The sequence below is a fragment of the Chiroxiphia lanceolata genome, chromosome 2 (genome assembly GCF_009829145.1).
Source record: "Chiroxiphia lanceolata isolate bChiLan1 chromosome 2, bChiLan1.pri, whole genome shotgun sequence".
Lineage (NCBI taxonomy): Eukaryota > Metazoa > Chordata > Aves > Passeriformes > Pipridae > Chiroxiphia > Chiroxiphia lanceolata.
In genome coordinates this window covers 40,578,495-40,600,116 of record NC_045638.1, presented here as the reverse complement: position 1 = coordinate 40,600,116, position 21,622 = coordinate 40,578,495, and the positions used below count along the sequence as shown (strand labels likewise).

At 36.5% G+C, this 21,622-nt stretch overlaps 1 protein-coding gene across 1 annotated transcript in view; it reads left to right on the top strand.

The window, feature by feature from the left end:
* Positions 1–16,192, top strand: part of TM9SF2 (transmembrane 9 superfamily member 2) — a 29,030-nt gene extending 12,838 nt beyond the window's left edge. Inside the window, exons 6-17 of the mRNA XM_032679303.1 lie at positions 798–922; positions 1,781–1,892; positions 3,751–3,830; positions 3,922–4,030; positions 4,154–4,286; positions 4,520–4,639; positions 6,807–6,864; positions 7,493–7,652; positions 9,142–9,293; positions 10,311–10,422; positions 11,028–11,199; positions 15,096–16,192. Coding sequence (XP_032535194.1) covers positions 798–922; positions 1,781–1,892; positions 3,751–3,830; positions 3,922–4,030; positions 4,154–4,286; positions 4,520–4,639; positions 6,807–6,864; positions 7,493–7,652; positions 9,142–9,293; positions 10,311–10,422; positions 11,028–11,199; positions 15,096–15,163 — 1,401 coding nt within the window. The 3' untranslated portion in view covers positions 15,164–16,192. The remainder of the gene's footprint in view (positions 1–797; positions 923–1,780; positions 1,893–3,750; positions 3,831–3,921; positions 4,031–4,153; positions 4,287–4,519; positions 4,640–6,806; positions 6,865–7,492; positions 7,653–9,141; positions 9,294–10,310; positions 10,423–11,027; positions 11,200–15,095) is intronic.
* The last annotated feature ends 5,430 nt before the right edge of the window (positions 16,193–21,622 follow it).

The window sequence follows — 21,622 nt, the reverse complement described above, 5'->3', positions numbered from 1 at the left end:
TACTTAATAGATCTTACCAAAGACAACAGTTTCTGCAATTTCCAGTTTTGTTTCCTTGCCTCCATAATAAATTGGTTTCAGAGGCTATATATGAATGGATGCATTTATGATCAAATATGTAATCTGTCAGTATTTTAATCTTATTTAAATACTTACTTTTAATAAAGAGAAAATAAGTCTTGAAGAGGTAACTGAAGGAGATTTATAAAACTATTCTTATAATTAGGGTGAAAAGGGTGGGGATAGAACCCTTAAGAGGTACTAATTGAGCTTCAGTAGACACAGCTGTTAAATCACAGCTGATGATTTAACCTCTTTAACTGACTAAATTCTAAGGCAATGTTTCCCTTCACCTGAGGTTTGTATTTAGCATTCCTGGCTGCTGCATACAGTTCATCCCTGTGCATCTTTGGTTTCAAATGTCATGGTGGTTCTGTCACAGAAAGCATTTGTTTGTGTTGTTTGTCTTGGAAGGTTCTGTTGTCACAATTATCTATTCAGTTTGCTGCTTAAATAAAATAGGACATCTTCAGTTACAGAAATATATTTTACAAATACTTTAAATTCATTTTTCTACTTTTCAGGTATAGTAGACTGTTCTTAGCATTAACTTTTCTAGCTTGTCTTTTTAATGCAGGGATGCACTTTACTGTCTTTGTATTCACAGAATCTCATATTCATACTGTAGGAGAATTTGACAGAAAATGGTATGCAGTCTGTGTTATGTAAGCTTCTGCCTAAGGCTTTTAGATGTCTATATCTTTTTGATTGTTTAATGTCATCTTTTATCATTGCAGTCAGAATTCCATGATAAAGATACCTTTTATATTTTCAACCATGTTGACATAAAAATATATTACCATGTTGTGGAAAATGAAGCTCTAGGAGCAAGACTAGTTGCTGCTAAACTTGAACCAAAAAGGTTGGTATTCGGAAGTAATTTTTCATCAAAAAGTGATCCATCCCAAGATATTTGCTTTGATCTGGGGACCTCCTGGTAGTCAGAAGTTTTTCAGATATGTGACCTGTAGATTAGATGTAGTGTAGTGTAGGACACTCGAACGTGATTTTGTTCTGAATTCAGTGGATCCTGGTGAACTGTTTCCTGTTTGGGCCAAGAAAAGATAAAACCTGGAAGTATTGGTGGGGTGTGGGGTGTGTGTAGTGCATGTAGAACCCTCATTTCCCAGCTGGGGGACATTTGTCTTGTATCGGATGCTCCACCAGTGCCTGATGGAAGCGTGACTGAAGTGCAACATTTCATGTCTTCAGCAGTCAGGATTTGAATAGAATGATTTCACAGATACACTTGTCAGTTGTTCTGGTGTTTTATGTGGCTTTTGCAAAACTGATATCTGTTGTATTATTTCTTAGCATGTTGTTTTTCTTTTCGTCGTATAACTGAACTTGTCACATCGTTGGTTCAGTTGAAAGTATTTTTTCATTACAGAAGCTAATAACTCTAGTGTTGTAACTTTTTGAGTGTTTTAGAGTTCTTAGGAGTACTCAGACCTGTTTCATTTTTGGCACTCTGCTTTAGAGACTGTGCTCTCTATATTTTTCATTTTAGAAGAGACAACTCTTGTTTAAAAAGTTCAAGTTTCAAAAAGTCCTGAGCTTATGATACCTTCCTTATGAGTTCTGAAATTTTTGAGACATTAAGAACAATTTCTATATTTAAGGGGAAGAATGCTTGATATGCTTTTGTAAGATGAATGAATTCTTTCTTAAGAGTGTTGTCAGTGAAGCAGCTTTCATTTTGTGTGTTTTCTTCCTGCAGTTACAAGCACACTAATCCAGACAACCCCGATTGCTCAGGAGTACCTATGGATATAAATAATAAGGCTAGTGGAGAAGTAAAAATTGCTTACACATACTCAGTTTCTTTTCAAGTGAGTACTAAGATTTCTCTGGTCGTTACCTCTTAAAATCATGCATTAATACTCTGAATTATAAAGATGGACAACTAAAATTAGCTCAAAATAGTAAATTTGTAGTTATAAAACTTTATTTGAACTGGAATATCAGCGGTGACTTGGAATTTAACCACATGCTTTACAATTCTGCATACCACCACAGACAGATTGAGTGAGAAATGTGGTTTTTAAAAGAATACCATTTGCATGTTTACCTAGGTTTTCTGGTAGATTATTTTTCAATCCAGACTCTTAAGTCTGAGAAACTGCGTGTTTCATCAAATTCCTCTTGTACGTAGGTTGAAGCTGATCATTTTCTGCTCTCCTGATGCAAAAGCCGCCTTCCTTCTAGGGTCTTACTCCCATGAAAAATGACAAAAGAGTAGGAAGCTGTTCTGCTACTCTTTATTGAAAAGCAGAGGAGCAGTATATCAGGCAACTGCAGGGGAGCAGTGATACTTGAATATGTCTTCTTCTGGTGACAAATAAGATAGGGGTTCTTTGTTGATTTTCCTTTTTTTTAAATGAGTTTTGCTGAACAAACTGTTTCCCAAAATTTTGTACTCTTAATCTAAGACGAAGTTCAAAATACAATAAATGGTATAAGAAATATATACTATGTATGATGTAATAATTGTATTTTGAGAAATTATATCAGTTATGATGCTGAAATGAATTTGTTTACTGAAAAGCAAGTATTTCTGAAAACCTGTGAGAAGTTAGTAATTAAGAATGACCTTAGCTTCATGCTATTATATTGTTCTTCCTTAAAAAATTACATGCCCAGCTTATTTGTATGTGTTGCTGTACTGTGCACAATGTTACATCAATTGGAGGTAGTCTTCTGAAATTGTGTTGGCAGATCAGGTCATCTCAGTAAGACAGAAAAAAGACAGTCTAGGTATGATGAAAAATGCAGTTCTATCTTAGAATCATTTATACTGTTTTAGAAACTTGTTGCTGGCTTTGAGACCTAGTTTTATTACCTCAGTGAACCAGATATTTGACCTTGGCTAATTTTTTTAACCCATTGTTGTTTTTTTTATTTTCAAAACCTGACTTTTCTGGAAAGCACTCTTGCTCTTGCATAAATTACTGAAATAACATCCCGTCAGAAAGACACCTAGCCAATCTTATTACTTGATAGTAGTGTTTGTGGTTTGCTTAATAGCAATCTTCAGGTTAATCAGCACTGTCTATTCCTTTTTTTCATATTTACTGTACAAAATAAAACAAAGAAATGCTCTTCTTGAAGTGTTTCTGATTGATGGTTGAAATGCCTGAAGGAATAATTTGTTTCCCTCTACTAATAGTATAAGTTCTGTAGTATTGTCTCCCCATCTGTCTGGCAGTATAAGCTGTTTGTAACTGGATTGACAGTTGGTACTGAAATGAGGTTGAATGAAAGCAAAGGACAATTCGGACAGACCACTATCTAGAGAGTGAAGTTTTGTGCTGGAGACTGCATAGCATAGCTTAGTTTCTTTGTGTGGACTTACGTATGCTAAAAAATGCATGTTCTTTTATTATTCTGCTGGTCATTTGAATTCCAGGTGAACTCATATAATTCTTGAAGGGAGGAAGCAGAATTAAAATAATTTGATAGGCCTTTATGTCTTAAGAAGACAGGTGCTCAAATTCAGAAAATATTTTTGGTTTCAATTCTATGGTCAAATCTTATGTTTTTTATGGGTAGTCATTACTAAACTATTTTAGGCATGGAGCACTAAATTCACTTAGTCACAAGATTTAAGACTGCTTTGCATGAACATCAGCTTGTAAATGTGCAAGTTGGATACTAACTGTATCTGAGCTCATGTGTTTACTCTTTCAGGAAGAAAAAAGTATCAGGTGGGCATCAAGATGGGATTATATTTTGGAATCCATGCCTCACACTCACATCCAGTGGTTTAGGTGAGAAGAAAATTTGCCTTCAAGTGTACTGTACTGAAGTGTTTACATTGCAGTTTGAATTATGATTTTTCTTTTTTTTTTTTTAATTCAGTATTATGAATTCCTTGGTGATTGTACTCTTTCTGTCTGGAATGGTAGCTATGATTATGCTGAGGACACTGCATAAAGACATTGCAAGATACAATCAGATGGATTCCACTGTAAGTCTAAAATGTACCTCCTAAAATTTATTCGGAACGTAATTTTTTCAGCTAAATGTATAGCTGTAACAGGCTATTTAAATGGCAATCTACTGGGGTAAAATAGGTTTATTTCTTTTACAGGAAGATGCACAAGAAGAATTTGGCTGGAAACTGGTTCATGGTGATATTTTCAGGCCCCCAAGGAAAGGAATGCTGTTGTCTGTTTTTCTAGGCTCTGGCACACAGATCTTAATAATGACTTTTGTTACCCTGTGTAAGTAATTAAGTGGAGAGGAATCAGTTGAATACAGATGATTTTTCACTGCTAGTTGCGTAGTACTAGTAAAAATAGCAGTATAGTTTTTTCTAGAAATTTCTTAAAAGTCATTAAAAACACCTGAGCTGATATAGTAGACATGCAACTTAGTATACACAGATTTTAAGATAACTGATGTACTAGTTTTAAGTTACAGACACTTTCTACTGGTGTGCATCTCTACTTCACAGTTTTTGCCTGCCTGGGATTTTTGTCACCGGCTAACAGGGGAGCTCTAATGACCTGTGCTGTAGTTTTGTGGGTACTACTTGGAACTCCAGCTGGTTATGTTGCTGCCAGATTCTACAAATGTGAGTAAAAGTTATTGAAAATGACAAGGCTTAAGTTCATTAAAGTAAATTATCATCACAGAACTGATTTTTATTTTGCAGCACTGTTTGTAGTTTCCCTTAGGGCAAATTGGAGAAATGTAATTACCGTAATAACAGAAAATACATATAGAACACTAACATGGTTACACTCGTTTGGGTGTAAGCATGACCAAAGACCTTGAATTGCTCTTGCTACTATGTATTTGTGAAATTGGGAAGCAAATTTCATTTTACTAGTACTGAGCTCATTATGTCAGACAGTTCTGTACTTCTGTTTCCTATAGTTGGGGGAGATGATGCAAACCTGCGTTTTGTTTTAGCCATCAGTGTTGCTTGGTAACACTCACCCTCACCCCCAAGTCATGAACCTCAGTTCTTGCATGCCTGTGACTGTCACCTCCTTTTAGCTAGTTCCTAGGTCTGTAGGAGAGTAGTGCTTATCAGACTGTGGCAGGAAGAAGCATTATTAGGTATTCTTTAGCTGTAGAAATCAGCCCAACAGTGTTTAGGCCCCTGACAGGAGTTAGTGGGTACTGCTTTCCTTCACTGGTCCCAGCTATTGTTTCAAGAACTGTCTACCAGCCTCAAAAGGTTGACTCCTCTACCCTCTGGTTTGTTTCAAGGTGAAGCATGGCATTCTACATACAACTTGTTTAATTACCTTGCTCTAGATAAAAGACTCTTTTGACTGAGAGGGGTGAATCTTTTAGACTACTTTAGTTCTGAATATACATGAATAGAGAAGGAGTTTATTTCTGAACTTCAGCCTGGCAGTAGACACTGGAGTTGTTTCTTCTAACTATTTTGTAATTTTCATGTGGGGAGAACCAGTGGGAAAAGTGGGTTTGTATCTTGTGGGGAGTTTTACTACAGTGGTGGTGATGTGATAACAAACTATTCCTCTTCCTGATCTCCAAGCCAGTTAGACTTAAACAGAAGGAGATTTTAGTATGAAGAGCATAATTGAGGACAGAATTATTCTTTACATCGTACTGTATGTTGTGTGTTTTGAAGGATATTTTGAAGTGTATTGATGATAAATTGAATCCTGTTTCTTTGGTGGAGATCTGGCTATTCATGATTGTATTTCATATTAAACTTACTGGGAATCACTTAGCTGATCTTTGAATGTTGTGTTTAACTTCTAAGATAGTGAGTGACTGATCCGGTGATGTTTTTGTTACAACGTGAGGTGGTTCATACCCTGTATAGACCATGCAAGCATGAATATTTTTCCTTATAGTATACAAGTAAAGTAATGTGAGACAAACAAAAATGCAACTGAAATGGATAGCCAGTTTTAAAAGTTGTTGGGTTTTTTTCAACACTGCATTTAAAAAATGAAACCTGACTTGAAATTAAATGGTTAAACTTAATAACCACTGCCATGTTCTACCAAGTTTTTATGAAGAAGTAGAAACTTAATTAAAATCACTCTAACCATAAGCACTTCTGACTCTTGAAATAAAGAAGCATGTCATTATGGCAGTGCTCATATGAAATTATCAGCTTCACTGAATTCCAGCAGGATATTTTCATTTGAAAGTATACTGACTAGAATTTTTATCAGCACAGTGCAAATTCATAAAGATTTTCTTAATAAAGCTATCTTTGGTCTTTTGGTATCACCACTGCTTAATGCTGTTAAGACTCAAGAGAACATCACTGGTTCTGTAAGCATGTTAGTCCTGAGTCTCTTGTAAGATTCACAGGCAAGAATTATTTCAAGAAAACTGTTAAGCTTGCTTTTCACATATTTATGAATCTTTTCCTACTGAAACCTGCAGTCAAATGCTAGAAAGCTTAAACTTCTTAATCACTCCAGGTTTAAGATGTTTTTTAAAGACTTAAAAGAACTCCAAATCTACGTCCTCCTTTTAGCAGATGAACTGGTCAGAGACACAGTTTTAGTTGGATACATTTCCTGACCTTGGTCTGAGACTTTGCTTTGAAGCTCTGTGGCTAAGCAATATGATAAGGAAATTTAGTTTTATTACTGAAGGTTTAGTTTACTGTTTTAAATTTGGGCACGATAGCACGTTATTTGAGTATTTGCAAGCTAAGTATAAAAGGTAAATGGACTGGAAAATTAATAGTTGTGAACCTATAATGCATGTTTTGATATCTGTCAAATGTTTTAATACAGCATTTGGAGGTGAGAAATGGAAAACAAATGTCCTGCTGACATCATTTCTTTGTCCTGGGTAAGTTGAGAAATACCACCATGATTAACAGAATTAAATTGTATCTCTGACATGCATAGCTAATTTTTTAAGTTTCAGCTATACAAGTAAATCTTATTACATCGTCCCTTTATTCTGGAAGTTACAAGACTATTATCACAGTGCTTTTGATAAAGATGAATATGTTAGTGGTATTTATTTTGTAAGCATTTGTTTACTCTTGCCATATGAAAATGTTGATTAAGAAAAAGCATTTTGATAGTAGAAAGTTTTAGACAGACCAATTTTTCATTGCTTTCTTCTGTTATCTGGGCTGTTTCTCTCACCACACTGTAGTTGGTCTTATATAGTGTCATATACTGTATAACCACTCTGATAAATTTTTCTTCTTAATCACAGCAAGCAGTCGTACCTTTAACTCTAGTTAAGACAAGCATATATTTGAAACAGCTTAATTGGAACGTCAGCTCCTGCTGGAGTTCAGTCCCACTGGATTAACAAACAATTTCTTGCGTGACCTCTTTGTTTTGATATTTCGTGTGTCATTTGGTTTTAACAGAGATTTACACTGAAATCTTAGTACAGTGCTATTCTTTTCTTAACATTATAAAATGTTAAGGAGTATTTCTGTGCTCTGTGTATTTTTCAGAATTGTATTTGCGGATTTTTTTATCATGAACCTCATTCTCTGGGGAGAAGGCTCTTCAGCAGCTATTCCATTTGGTACTTTGGTTGCTATTTTGGCACTCTGGTTTTGCATATCTGTACCGCTGACATTTATTGGTGCCTACTTCGGTTTTAAGAAAAATGTAAGTGTTTCTGAGAAGTTGTTTTGTAAGTGTATATACATATATACACACATAAATATTTTTCACTGTATAGGCTATTACCCCTAAGATGGTTGCATTGTTGGTTTCAGTTCTGTTCAGTTACTTTAGAACTTTTAGATATGTGATCTTGGAAGTCGAAGGCTTTGATATTCAGTTAGTTGTTGGGGGTGATACTTCTCTGCAATAGTTGGGGTATTGTGGTTTGTTTTTTTTTGAGTGACTGCTACAGATAAGTCAGTATTTTTAATTTAATTTTTATTTTAATTAGCATCTTTTTCATTACTGAAAAAATTAGTTGACTCAGCAAACATAAGGGAACGTAGGCGTTTGTGGTTTTCCTCATGTATTTTTTGTTCCTGTTTGCCCACTACACTTAGGATATTTTCTGATAAAATTGCTAGAGTTCTCCTGTGAATTATCCTCTTTGCATAAGTGTTCTGTAAATGGTTATCACTGCTTGGCAGACATTAATTGGGATTTACTCATAAACTGATCAATTTTACTTATTTATATGAAGGCTTTTTGTGCCACTGGTGACCAAACATTTCGTAATTGGGTGACCAAATCATTAAATAATGAGATTGGTGGTTTGTTGGGTTTTTTTCACCTTAAAAACTAGTTTACTATCCCCCACAAACATAAATATCTTTAAGTTCACATATTTTTGTGGGTTTTTTCCTGTATCGGAAGCCGGAGTTCTGTCTTTGTAGATCTCGTGTAGTACTTTCACAGAATATTACCTTAAAAGGCACTTTAGGCACTTTTTAAGTCAACTGTGTAGTTATCCTCTTTTTCTTAACCAGAATTCAGTGGGTTTTTTCTGATAACCATGTTGAAATTCCAGCAAGTCCCCCTGCACTGTACAGAGGCACTTCCTTTAAGAAAGGCTGATTTGATAAACTAATAAGACAACATGGTAGGTGCCACAAAAACGTGAAAATCAAATCAGAGAGCAAGTACCTAGCACGTATCTATTGATGCTTCTGATGTAATCTTTATGAAAGGGGAAAGATGGAAAAGTATGCATTTATCTGCCTTTAAACTTTTTTCTCCCACCATGCATGCATCTTAAAGTAGGATTTAATTGCTAGGTTGAATCCTCTCCATTTGTAAGGATTCATGTAAGAATCCTTATGTGATTCTTGAAGTAAATCCTGAAAAACAACATGAAGAGATTTTTAGAAGGGGAAGGCAGGAGGCTGCACCACCACTACTACCAGCTGAAAAGTGATAAATCAGGTCAGGCTCTGTAACAGAGGATAAGTAAAAATAAAAAGCAAAGTTCGAAATATCTGTCATGTTTTCAGTAAGAGCTGTCTGTAGCTGAAAGCAAATGTAGGTAGCTGGGTATGCACATGTTCAAAACAAAGTGCAGACTTTCGTCACCACTCATTTTAAAAAGAAAGCAAAAAGGTGGTCATGTAATTTGACATTTTATTTATTTAGCAATTTCTTATGTTGTTTAAAGGCTATTGAACATCCTGTTCGCACAAATCAAATTCCTCGTCAGATTCCTGAGCAATCGTTCTATACGAAGCCGTTACCTGGTATTGTCATGGGAGGGATTCTTCCTTTTGGATGTATCTTTATACAGTTGTTCTTTATTCTCAATAGTATTTGGTAAGTTAACCACAACCTATTTGAGTTTTCTCTATCACAAAAAGTGGTAATTTCTTTGTATAAGTTTTTCTTCAAGATGCTTTGCCTGATTTTTGGTGATGCAGGGTTACCATAATATTGGTTCAATAAAAATTTGAATGTTAACATCTTTTAATATTTTGTGGGTGTGAAGATACTCAGTGCCTGTTTTGCTTGTTGGTGTGTGTAGAGAGGTGGCTTAGCAATTTACAGCTGACCTACAATATTCAGATAGTTCATTTTCTCGTGCTACTCCTCTGACTTCATGTGGAAGTGGGTGACATGGCATATAACTTAAACGTAGTAAGAATATTAGAATTGACTTGAGGGGGTTTTTTTGTAGTTGTTGTTAGGCTAGAAAAATATTAATGCTCTCAGGAGAAAAAAACAAATTGAGAACAAACTCTTGTGAAATCATTATAAAGGAACCAAGAGAGTAATTATTTTAAAAAATAAAGCACCAAAGACTAGTACAGTATAAGTGAATTTTGATGTGAGCTCATAGCACACTGACAAACTAATCTAGTGTGAGGAATTTGTCTTCCTTCTGGCACAATTTAGTTACTGGATCTTGTTAAACTGCTTCTGAACCTTGAATAGGTGCCTCTACCCAACACAGACAGCTACAGCATTTGACATTTCTTGTTGTTTTGCAGCTCTGCCTCTTTGATTGAAATGTGAGGTGAAATCCAAGTTCTGCTGAAGTCAGTGGAAGAGGTCATGCTGACTTCACTGGAACTATAGTTTCACCATTATGTAATTTCTTTCCTAAAATCCCAACGAGGAGCATACTTTGGGATTGCTTTCTTACTGTTGTCAGACTGAGCTGCCAAGGCACCTCTTCTTTAGTTTGAGAATAAATTAGTCAATTGTATGGCCACACAACTGACAGTACTTCAATAGAAAGTGAAGTACTTCATGTGAATGTCATATGACTGCATATGAAGAGATAATATTACCACAGTGGCCATTTTAATTTTTTTTAACACCTTTTTATAGGTCCCACCAGATGTATTACATGTTTGGTTTCCTGTTTCTGGTATTCATTATTTTGGTTATTACATGTTCTGAGGCTACAATATTGCTCTGCTACTTCCATCTATGTGCAGAGGTAAGAAATGCTCTTCAGTATTCAAACTTGATATTGTTTTAAGAATGCTTAAAAAAGAAGTTAACACTTCCGCGATTGAAAATAAGTATTCCAGTATTCAATGTGAACAACATTACTGAATGAGATGTACTTTAGCCATATCTTTCAAAAGTGAAGGGGGCAACTTCTGGCAAAACTTGTAACAAATATTAAAAGCCTGCACTAGGTACTGCTAAGTCAGATATCACATCTTAAGGTTCCAACTCCCTGTTTTCTGAACATGCTAAACTAATCCATTAACTTTTTTCAGTCAGAGTGCATTTTGGACATGCCTACCCTTGGGAAAAAAAATCTCTGTGGCTGGAAATAAGTACATCTGGCTTATTTGGGGGGTTTAGTATTTTGTTTATTTGATATTGATCCTTAGGTTTCTTATCTTGAATTGTGAATGGTGTAATAAAAGCGGTATTGATTATATATAGTTCTTTTTCCTGTAGATAGAAAAACCTATAAAACCTCACCTTTGGACAAAGTTATATAGAAAAAGTAGCTCTGCATTGAGTAGTAGAGTCAGTGCATTAGAAGTGCACTATTACTAATACTTCTTTTTTCCTCACTCCTTCTAGGACTATCACTGGCAGTGGCGTTCATTTCTCACTAGTGGTTTCACTGCAGTTTATTTCCTAATATATGCAATACATTATTTTTTCTCTAAACTGCAAATCACAGGAACAGCTAGCACCATTTTGTATTTTGGTTATACCATGATTATGGTTTTGATCTTCTTCCTTTTCACAGGTAAGTATTGAACGTTAACTTTAAATTTTGAGTCTACCTTTAGTTTTGCACAGTAGACTCCTTGGCAAAATTTACCTTGATACAGAATTAAAAATTACATATGCCTTTGATTTTTTTCCAGGTAGTTATGTAGCATATTGCAACTCTGATCACAAATTTTAGTGAAAGAAATTAAGTGAGGATGAGGCAAAACTACTGCTAATTTGAGGTGTGGCCAATAATTAGGTCTTCAAATATGTGATAAATACTTCTCCAGATTTCATTCTTATGTAAGTCATGTGACAAACTCATTTTTTAAAATTAGTTGTCTTCAGAGAAGCACACTTCAAATCACACACAATCAAGTATATAAGTTACAGTGTCAAGATAAAAATTGCAGCTTTTGTGGAATAGGAGGAAGGAAAAGAGAGGCAGAGAGAGGAATAAAAATTGACAGAGAATGCTTTTTTCTTTATTGCATTGAAGTGACATGAAAAGCAGACAGAATTTCTCTGACATTTTTTGTATCAATCTCGTCAGAACCTTGTAATCCTTATTGTGAGCTTCTGGAAAAACACCTGTCTTAGGTGCTGCCTTTTCATTTCCTCTTCAGTATGTGAGATGAGGCCACAAAATCATCCATTGTCATCTTCAGTACTAAGAAGGAACCTTTAGTCAGACACATATATTGCTTGTTTAGGGTGGGAGAATGGCAGTGAAAATGCAAAAAGTCTCCACTGAAACTGATGCAACCTCCAACTCCTCAAAAAATCTCAAGAATTCTATGTTTTGCTCCAGCAGAATACAATCTGTCCTTGTATACTTTACCCTATAGAGCAATATTTTTGAAACTATTTTGAACCAATGGTTTAAATAATTTCAAGTTTTACAAGTTTATGATGACATTTAATGATTCTGAAGGCTTTGATGCATAGTTATGTATGCACGCTATATTTTGAGGCTTCCTAGAATACAAATGGCTTGCCATCAGAGCTTTTAATACAGATCTCACTGTAACTATTAAACAGAATTTTCATTTCCACTTACCACAGGAGAGCAAAAATGGTCTAATGAGAAAAGAACTGACATTTGAGAATGGAGTTGATTTTAAGTATAACTGAATATTATTCAAAGACATTGCCACTTCAGCTAAGGAAATATTGAAGCTGTTTGTGCACCATGACAATGCAGATGATGATAATGAACAGGAGCAATGGCCTGCAAGGATTTTCTTGGGTCATTGCCTGTTAAAAGGAAGGAATGGGACTTAGTTACATTATATAATCTCGAAATGAGATGAAAACTGATCAAGCTGTGTTCCAGAAGTGGTTAGTTTTATCTTCCATCCTTCATTTTAAGTCAGAGATTCTGCTTCCCTTGCTCACTTTGTTTTCCTTCTCACACTGCTTTTCTCTTTAATCTTTATTTCTGCTCTGGGTTTACTGATAGTCTCATTTAACTAAGGAATCATAGAATGCATGGTTGTTCAATTAGAAATGAATGGGTAGTGCTGTATGTAGATCGATTTTTAAATGCAGTACAAACTAACAAAGTAGCGTGAAAAATAATTAGGCCTTACGTAAGTGTAAGGTCAATTAGTTTCACGAGCTTTTCCCACAGATGATCAGCATGTCTGCCTTTAATAGTAGTTTTGCCCAAAACCAGGACTGTGTTTACCCTTTCTCCTTTGTTCACTCCGTTTACTTTGGATGCGTGTAGTAATTCTGGAGTGCACACATTCAGGGAAATTTACAGTAATTTTCTGTGCAGAGATTTGATTGAGCTGCCTTTCTGCAATTCAGGTACCCATATAATTTCCATCTTTTGCCCATATTCTTTCAAGTCTGTCATGTCACATGACATTGTCTAGAGGCATTAAGATGTGCCTGGAGCATTCCCCCTTTTCCTTTGCTCATGTGTTCACTTTCTGTTGACCAAATGGCTGTGCAGTGCCTGCCAGCAGATTTGGGAAGTCATTTTTAGGGTAGGTTCACAAGCATGCAAAGAAGAGGTGATTTATTCTCAGCCCCCTTAGATGCTTTCTGTGGCAGTCACTTCTTTGTAATTGGGACAGTGGAGATGTGAGTTGTGCTGTGCAACTTGAACTACGCTTTCAGAGTTTGTATACTCTTGGTTTTTTAAATTTTCAGTTTCTATATTGAAATCGGGAGAATACATATGAATACATATGAAGTTAACCAGGTGGTTAGAACTCTGAAACATCATATACTTAATGATTTTTTTTGTCTACTTCCCACAAGGTTAAGTGCAAATTATCTTCTAATTTCGGGGAATAATCCTATTCCTTAAATTTAAGAATAATTTTGTTCACTTAGGTTGATAAGAACTTGAGAGCAGGTATGCTCAGTTCTCTGAGATCTACGGAAGTGCCCTGAGATAAGGTTTTACTGGAGAAGTTAAGACATGGGGTAAAGAGACAAAGAATTCTCCAGATTCCTAAACAAAAAAGCATATTAGTAGTTTAGCAGAAACTGCTCCCAAAGGCAACTGACTTTTCCCATGTCAGGATGATAAAGAAGCTAAAAGGAAAAAATCATAATTGTTGTATCAAAACTATTCTGCTGCTGCTTACTCATCTGTTAAAAATTGTCAGTATCAGGAAGGGTTTTGACAGTGCCCTGCTGCTATGTAACACATGCTTCAGGCACTTGCATCCATACTGCATTCCAGGTCATTGATCAGACTCAGCAGGCAAAATACCGGGAGCTACATGACAAACCTTTGATTCACAGCTGGGACCACAACTACGTATCATAGTAAATGAGTCAGTTAAACATCAGTAGTTTAGGAAGCGTAAAGGGAAAAAGAAAATTACCATGATATCATTCATGGTTTCTTTCAAGGTTTTCTAGCAAGTGAGTTACCACACAAATTTTGTTGTGCCTCTTACCAGATCTAAAATAAAGGCATCTTTTTCCTTTAAAGAACTTCCTTGGCTCTTGCATAACTTAAGGCTACGATTTTAGAAGTACTCAGGCAAAAATCAGATAATCTTCAGGGCTTTTTTCTTGTCTTAGTTTTTGTGGAAAATTAAGGTTCCTGTAACAGGTGTTCTGAGCTGCTGTTTAGTCCAGTATCATTCTGATTGAGGCTGAATTTTGAAGTAATCCAGTTAAATTAACAAAGCCCAACTGCATTAACTATTTCACATCCAGAATAATATTTTTGTTAAAAGCTTCTGTTGGTGTTTCACCAAGAGAACGGATAAAGCTATTTTTATTCTGCTAAGTTATCAGGGAAATGGTTTTCATCCTTAAAGTTCAGTTCAAATTTGTGTATACCCTTTGACTGCCTTAAGTATTTCAAAAGTGTTTATTGTTGAGGAACATTACAAGTTTTCAGTAGGAACTACAAGTTGTGTAGTAACTACACTATGGTTTGAAATTTCTATTATCTTGATTTTTGTAGAAAGAAAGGTAGTGCTCCAATTTTCCGGGACCTTAAAGTATAACTAAGAAAGGAGAACTCCCTTTGATGCTGTCAGTTTAATTGGTTTATTAACTCTAATAATATTCTGACAGCTGAGTGTGTGTGACTAGTCACTGAAGAAGGGTGAAATGGAGCAATGTGAAGGAGTTGGACTGCAGCATACTGAAACAACAAAGAGTGAATATGTAGTAAGACCAATAACACAGAAACATCTTAAAACAAGAATCTTCCACATGATCTGTGATCGTAAAGTTATTGAGATACTTTATATAGAGTAGTTGATGCTTATAAAGACCAGGTACTGTCTGTAACTTTCCATTATCTGATCTGATTAATATGAAGACTATGGATAGCAGATCGCATATACGTATGTCCTGATTCATGAAGTACAAGTAGAAAATGGGTGTCTCCTGTGTCAGTGTTCCTAACATGTAACTTTTATCTTTTTTTTTTTTTTTCTTTTTTAGGGACAATTGGATTCTTTGCATGCTTTTGGTTTGTAACCAAAATATACAGCGTAGTGAAAGTTGACTGAAGAAACCAATGTAAAGAATAACACAGAAGAGGTTTAATCTTCATTAACGTAACTTAAAGACCTGGTCTTGCTGATGAACTTGAGCTTTATCAGAAGTATTGGCTTCCTGTTCTTTGACAATGATACTGAATATGCACCTACTTTTACACTAACACGTTTGTATTGTGACTTAACCTGTTTTCATTCAAATCTTAATGAAGATCAGAGTTACAGTATTTATGCATTTGTAAATACAATTATACTTTAAAAGAAATATTAAATTCTAATGGCAGGGTAGAAGTGGCTGTATTACACAACTTAATGATACTTCTGATCAAAGTACAACTGTAAATAGGTTTTTCTAGCTTGGTAGGTGGGATGAATTATTTTTCTTTGAGGGAAATGAGAACTTTTTATTATGCTGACTTTGAAGGATGACTCTTAAGAAGTGTTGCTTTTAGGCTGGATGTGATTTTTATTTTTTACTGGTATTACATCCATAAATATTCTGATTTTTGTGACTTAATTAGTTTTGGTGTTCTCGGCCTTTTAAACTATGTGCCTCTTGAGTCCTTGAATTTATAAATTCATAATCTAATAAACATTGTAAAAATGTCTTCAGTGGCTTATTAATAAGTTCATTAAAATATGTAAATACAGTTATATTGAAGATAGATGCTTAAAGATTGCATAGAGTATTTTATGGCATTTTCTATGGTTTAATGTATATTGACACACCCTTAGATCTGCAAGAAATGTTATTTGTGCTACATGGCTACAACACGGAAATATGATTGTGGCGCATGAGAACTGAATTATACACACATTTAAAAAAACCACTTTGCAGCATTAATCCAGTCCTTAACCTAGAAACATTTCCAGAGTTGCTATGGAATTGTCAGTATGTTGAGAAGATCTTACAGTGCATGAGTCAGCATTCTCTGCTGATCTTGCCTTTAGATCTCGATGATGCATATTCTACAGGGCAACTATTGCTGATTGTACTTACTGTAGGTTAAAAAATAAAAGAAAATTACTATTTTTGCCTTATATTAAGAGACTAATGTCGATTTTGAATGACTGGCATTAAACCTATATTTGCCTTTTTTTGGAAATGGAGTATTTTGTTCAAACCTTGTTCGGTAGTTTTAGACTCATAACACGATTTGGCTTTTGGCGTTTCACAAGCCTGGTAAAATTTTATTTAAAATTAAACTTTGTGCACCAATTGCCATTCATAAGGTTGAGGGGGGTTATTCTTACCAGTTTACTTTTCTAAAGAACCTTAACTTGGGCACTCGTGCTCTGCCTGTCCCCAGCCACAGCTCTGTTCAGATGTCATGAACAGGTTTTTTTCCTGCACCCCTCCCAATATGCAGTCTCTAGGAAATGCTGATTTTAGATAAATCTTCCATGTTTTATGTTGAAAACAGGAAAAGGGTGATTGTGGTAAGGATTTGCTCTTTACTAGTGGAATGAACTGCAGTGTGACTCTTGATTCAAATTTTTAAAACTTATAAAATTGAATATTCTTATCCCTGTTTTTGTGATGACCTTCTATATGTATAGTCACTGCCTGAAATCTTCAGTAGTTATTACACAAATGGGAATACTTAGTTTGAGAAACATTATATATACATATATATATATATGAAATATAATATATATATATATATAAAAAATATAATGGATGGTCAAGAGTTTTGGTATGGATATATGAAAACAGATTTTTCTGATGTATTTACAACTGCTGTTTAAAAATCAGATTAATAGAAATGACTTGAAGCCACTGTGGTGTGCTATATGGGTTTTAAACTGATGGGTGTATTTCCCTGGGGTTTTTTTCTACAGACTAGTTGATGAGTCATGGTAGCTTCTTAAGTATCTTATTTTCCCCTTTAAAGGCAGTTTGTGAAGTGTGTCATTATCTTCTGGAATCTAAACCTACTGTATATGCAGTTTTTCAAACAGCCTTGCCTTGTAATAATTGTAGCTGTTTTGCAATTGAAATGTTAAAGTTTCAGCGTGGAGCACTTGAGACAATCCAGAAAGTTATGCGTCATAGTTTTTGCAGAAGAGCTGTTCTAAACTTGTCCCTGCCCTTGTAACTCATTATTGCCTTAGATAATTTTAAAAGATTTTCTATAATTTAGGCTTCTGGTGTGTGTTAGGGCATATAAATTTCTTCTGTATACTATACCTGTTCTTCAGATCTCTTGGGAGGTCTGTGGTTTTGTCTAAACTTTCAAAATAATGGCCCTTTCCAAAATCTTACCGTACTACCTGGTATTTTCTTAAAATGGACTTACTGCATGGATATCTGAGAAAATGTGAATTCATAGGAGGGTTAGGAAGTAGGACAAACTGCTGGGCTGCATGAAGACACAGCAAATTTAGACAAAGCGTAACAGTTCAGAGAAGTGTCACTTTTTGGTGACACGGATTCTTTGGAATCTGAAAAGAAGTGACCATCACTGACAAATGTAGTCTGAAAGGAATCCTTGGTCCAAATCATGTTATGAAACAATGATACAGGAGTTAGTGGCTTGGTTTTCTTTCTCTAAGAAGAAATAAAAAAGCAGCTTTAGGGCAAGCTGTCTCTCATGGTGAGCTCCCCAGCCCATCTTTAGCCTTGTAGCTTCCCTTCTTATTCAAAAGCTCGGCTGTGTTTGAGCACACATAAGAGTCCTCAGATTTCTGCAGTCATACAAGATCATGTGTGCCCTCAGCTGCTTGGCTGAAGTCTTGCAACCATTACCATAAATATTAGGTGACTGTAAGCTAGTTGTTGACAGTATCTTGATGCTCGTGCAATTCTCAGGTAAAAGGCAGTGAGGGATGACTTCAGAAAAAGTCTGGAAGTGAGGACGAGAGGTGAAGCAGGACGGAATTCAGGCAGGCATCCAGGGCACTCAGTTATACTGATTTGAATATCTATTTTGAAGGAATGGGAAACACCAACCAAGTCCTGTTTGAACTGACTTACAAATCCAAAATGTGAAATGCTATGGATGTGAAATACTGGTTTGTTAATACTAGTAAAGGCAAAAATACCAATCTAGGAAGAGTAGGCTGGACAAGATCTGTACTTCAGGCAAGACGGGAGAAGTGAGAAACCTTGAAAGGGAGTGGTTTTGGTGTATCTGACTTTGGTCAGTAGAGTTGGAAATTGTGACCAAATTTTTCTGCCAAGCTCTGTGAGATTGTTGGGGAAAGGCTGCTGCAGCCAGTCCTGATGACATGGGTAGTGCAGAGTAAGTAAAACTGAAGTTGTTATGTGAATTGTTACTCAGCTGATAAGAGATCTGGAGTAACTTACCTGAAATCTTGTAATGGAAGTAGGGTAAATCCTTAACAGCTGGTAGATATTTTTGTATTTGATGATTGATTAAACATAGTCCTAAGCATAGAATCACAGAATGTTAGAGCAGTCCAACTGTTGATTTTTTGGTCTTGTTTGTTTGTTGTGTGGGTTTTTTGTTTGTTTTGGGTTTTGTTTGGGGTTTTTTTTTCCTTTTGATTGAACGATACTGCACTGTTAGATTTAGCATTAGTGTTCCAAGAATGCATGAACTAGAACTGTAGTAAGCTTAGCTGGTGTGGGACATATGTGTCCATGAGTTTATGCCATGAAGTTACAGACCATCCTCTTTCTGTTTGGACATCCTTACCAGTTTGGACAACACCTTTATTTCTGGGGGCAGCTGCATCTCCAACTCCAACAGCACATAACCATTACATATTTTCTTAAATGAAGGAAGTTTACTTGTGCAGAGATGTTCTAGTCTTCTCCCAGCTATGCTGTTTCCTACTAATTGAATTTTTCATTCTCCATATCCCTCTGTTTGTTCTTATGTCAGACAGTTACTAGTGATCTACTCATTTATGTATCTCCATAAATCAGTTCCTCAACAGACTCCTGAAATATTTCTGCTGTTACCTCATATATTGACTTCAGGTACATGTGCCTACACAAGTGAGTGACACTTCAGATTAAAGCACAAACCTTCAGGGACTACTGAGGACTTAATTTATCGGTTGATTACTGTATAACTGCCATCGTGCACTTTCTTTCTTCTTATGGGAAACATCTGTAACTCACTGTTGATGAGATGAAAGTAGTTAACTGCTTGTAAATCAGGTAAGCCAGAAGATTACAAATGAAGCCTGTCATGTCTGGGTGATGGCACATTCTTGCCACTTGACAGGATTCCAGCACTTTCAATGAAAATACAGTTGAAGTTCTTCCCTTGGAGGTATTTGAGCATCGCCTGCTGGCCACAGCACACACACAGGTACAGGGTGCAGGAGCAGAGTCAAGGGGATGACAGGAAAGCTTTACCAGAGCAATCTACAGGAGGGGCTTATCCTTGGCATTAGATCTTTAAATGTATGCTAACTTCAAAGTTTCTGGAAGTGGGCAGCCAAAAATCATGGCAAAAAACAATAACAGTAATTATACAAGTAATTTTTTAGTGAACGTGCAGACATTGTGTCCCCTCCATCTGGTATGGGCACGCTGCTAGCAAGGGTCCTTTACAATTCACTGTATTTCAACCTTGCTTTTATTGCTTTTTTCAACCTTACTCAGGAACCTGTTCTGATACCTTCAAACAGTGGTTTTAAGCTCACAAGAAAATGGTGCTCCAGAGGGGGGCCCACAGGGTGTCCTGAGAGGCTGGACAGCCTGGGCAGTGAGAAGGGCCAAATGCCATGTCCCAGCTTCATACGTTCAGCAGTGGCAACTCCTCGTTTTTGAACAGTTCAGCATGACCGTTGTTTTGCTGCTGCAAAACTTAGTGTGACTTGTGTGGGGTGGTTTGGTTTGGCTTTGGTTTATTTGGAGGAGGGGAGAGGGGCTGGAGGGGGCTTTGTTTAGGGTTGGGTTTTTTTCAGTGATTATATGAAGTCAAAAAGACAGGGCATTTATTTTTAAATTTTGTCTCTATTTTGGAGAAATTATTCAGGTAGAGAAGACATTCTTCCTGATATTTTTCCCAACTTTCCATGACTGTCTTTTGATTTCCTCACTATTATACATTTGGTTGAGGTACACGAAATCATTAAACTGACTCAGCTGTAACTACGCAAAGGAAAAAAATGTGCCTGTGAGAAGAAAAGTGTCATCCCAGCAGGGCAGGCACATCCACATAGACAGTGTGGCCTCTGCTTGCCCTCAGTGTTGCAGGGAGGCTCATTCTCTCTCTTCGTAGCCCAAGGATACAAGAAGTAGTAGGGTTGTGACATTTCTTCTCCAACCTTGCTTAGGAGCTGCAAAATGGAGCAGTCAGAAAGTCAGATGTTTCCTACCCTTTTCTGCAGGTTCTCACGAGGAGTGCTCTCCACTTTTCCACTGGAAACAGCTCCTCTGCCCACTGCAGCAAGGCTAGCAAGACAGCTGAGAAGAAATTAATGTTTTGTTCTGTAACCCTCCTCCCGGTGCCTGCTGGCTGTAGTGACAGCAACAGAGCTAAATCACACAGTTAAGTGTGTTCTGCTGCTGCAGACCAGTGCAGCCGTGAGGCAGGTGGAGGGCAAGGCATAGAGGAAGCAGCAGGTGGCCTTAAATTTGCTATTTATCCCAGAAAGCTGGGTGACTGTAGTAACACTGGACAAAAATTACAGAGAGGAAAAAGAGGCTTCCTTCCCTTCAAGAAGGACAATATTCATGCCCAGGAGGGCAGAGCCCAAATGAATTGACTAACATACCAGGACAATGATGGTTTATTAAACCTAAGTCTTTTCTGTCAGTCTGTTACCAGGTTCAAGTGGGGGTTTTTGCTGGAAGAAACATGTTAGATCCAGAACTGAATTTCTGAATAGACCAAGACAAGCAGATAAATTTAGGCAGATTAAGATGTGACTCTAAATCCCCAGAGATTTTCTTGAGCAGTGGATCATTTTAGGGTTACCATGTCTATCTTTTCTCTTTTGAAACAGCTTTACCAACAGGTTTGTGATGCTGTTACTGTACAGAATGGGACAGAACTTGCAATCTCAGTGTTTAATTGGAGAGGACACTGTCTCCTGTTTCACTCATCCCTGACACTTCTGAGGAATGCTGGTAAAATAATCTGAGCAAGCCATCTTCCATATAATATGATGCAGGAAGACACGATTGCTCTAAGTGCACAATGTCCAGATAAACAGATACCCAGCAGAAGCCCCTGCAGTCTGATGGGCTGTCTCTGTGCAGGACTGGGAAGGGAAAATTGTAGCCACGGAATCCTCAGTGAAAACACTGCCACAGAAAAAGGAGTTAAATAGGAAACAGAAATTGCATGAAAAGTGTTAGAGTTCTAGGGCTGCAAATAGATGACAGCAGAGACAAATACTCTCTCTTACACTTTTTCTTAACTTTGAATTTCACAGCCTGAGCAAATACAGATAAAGCTGCAACACTGCTAGTTCATATACGGTATATAGCATAAATCCATCTAAGTCAGGGCTAGTCACACCAAAAGAAGGTCATGGAAGAAC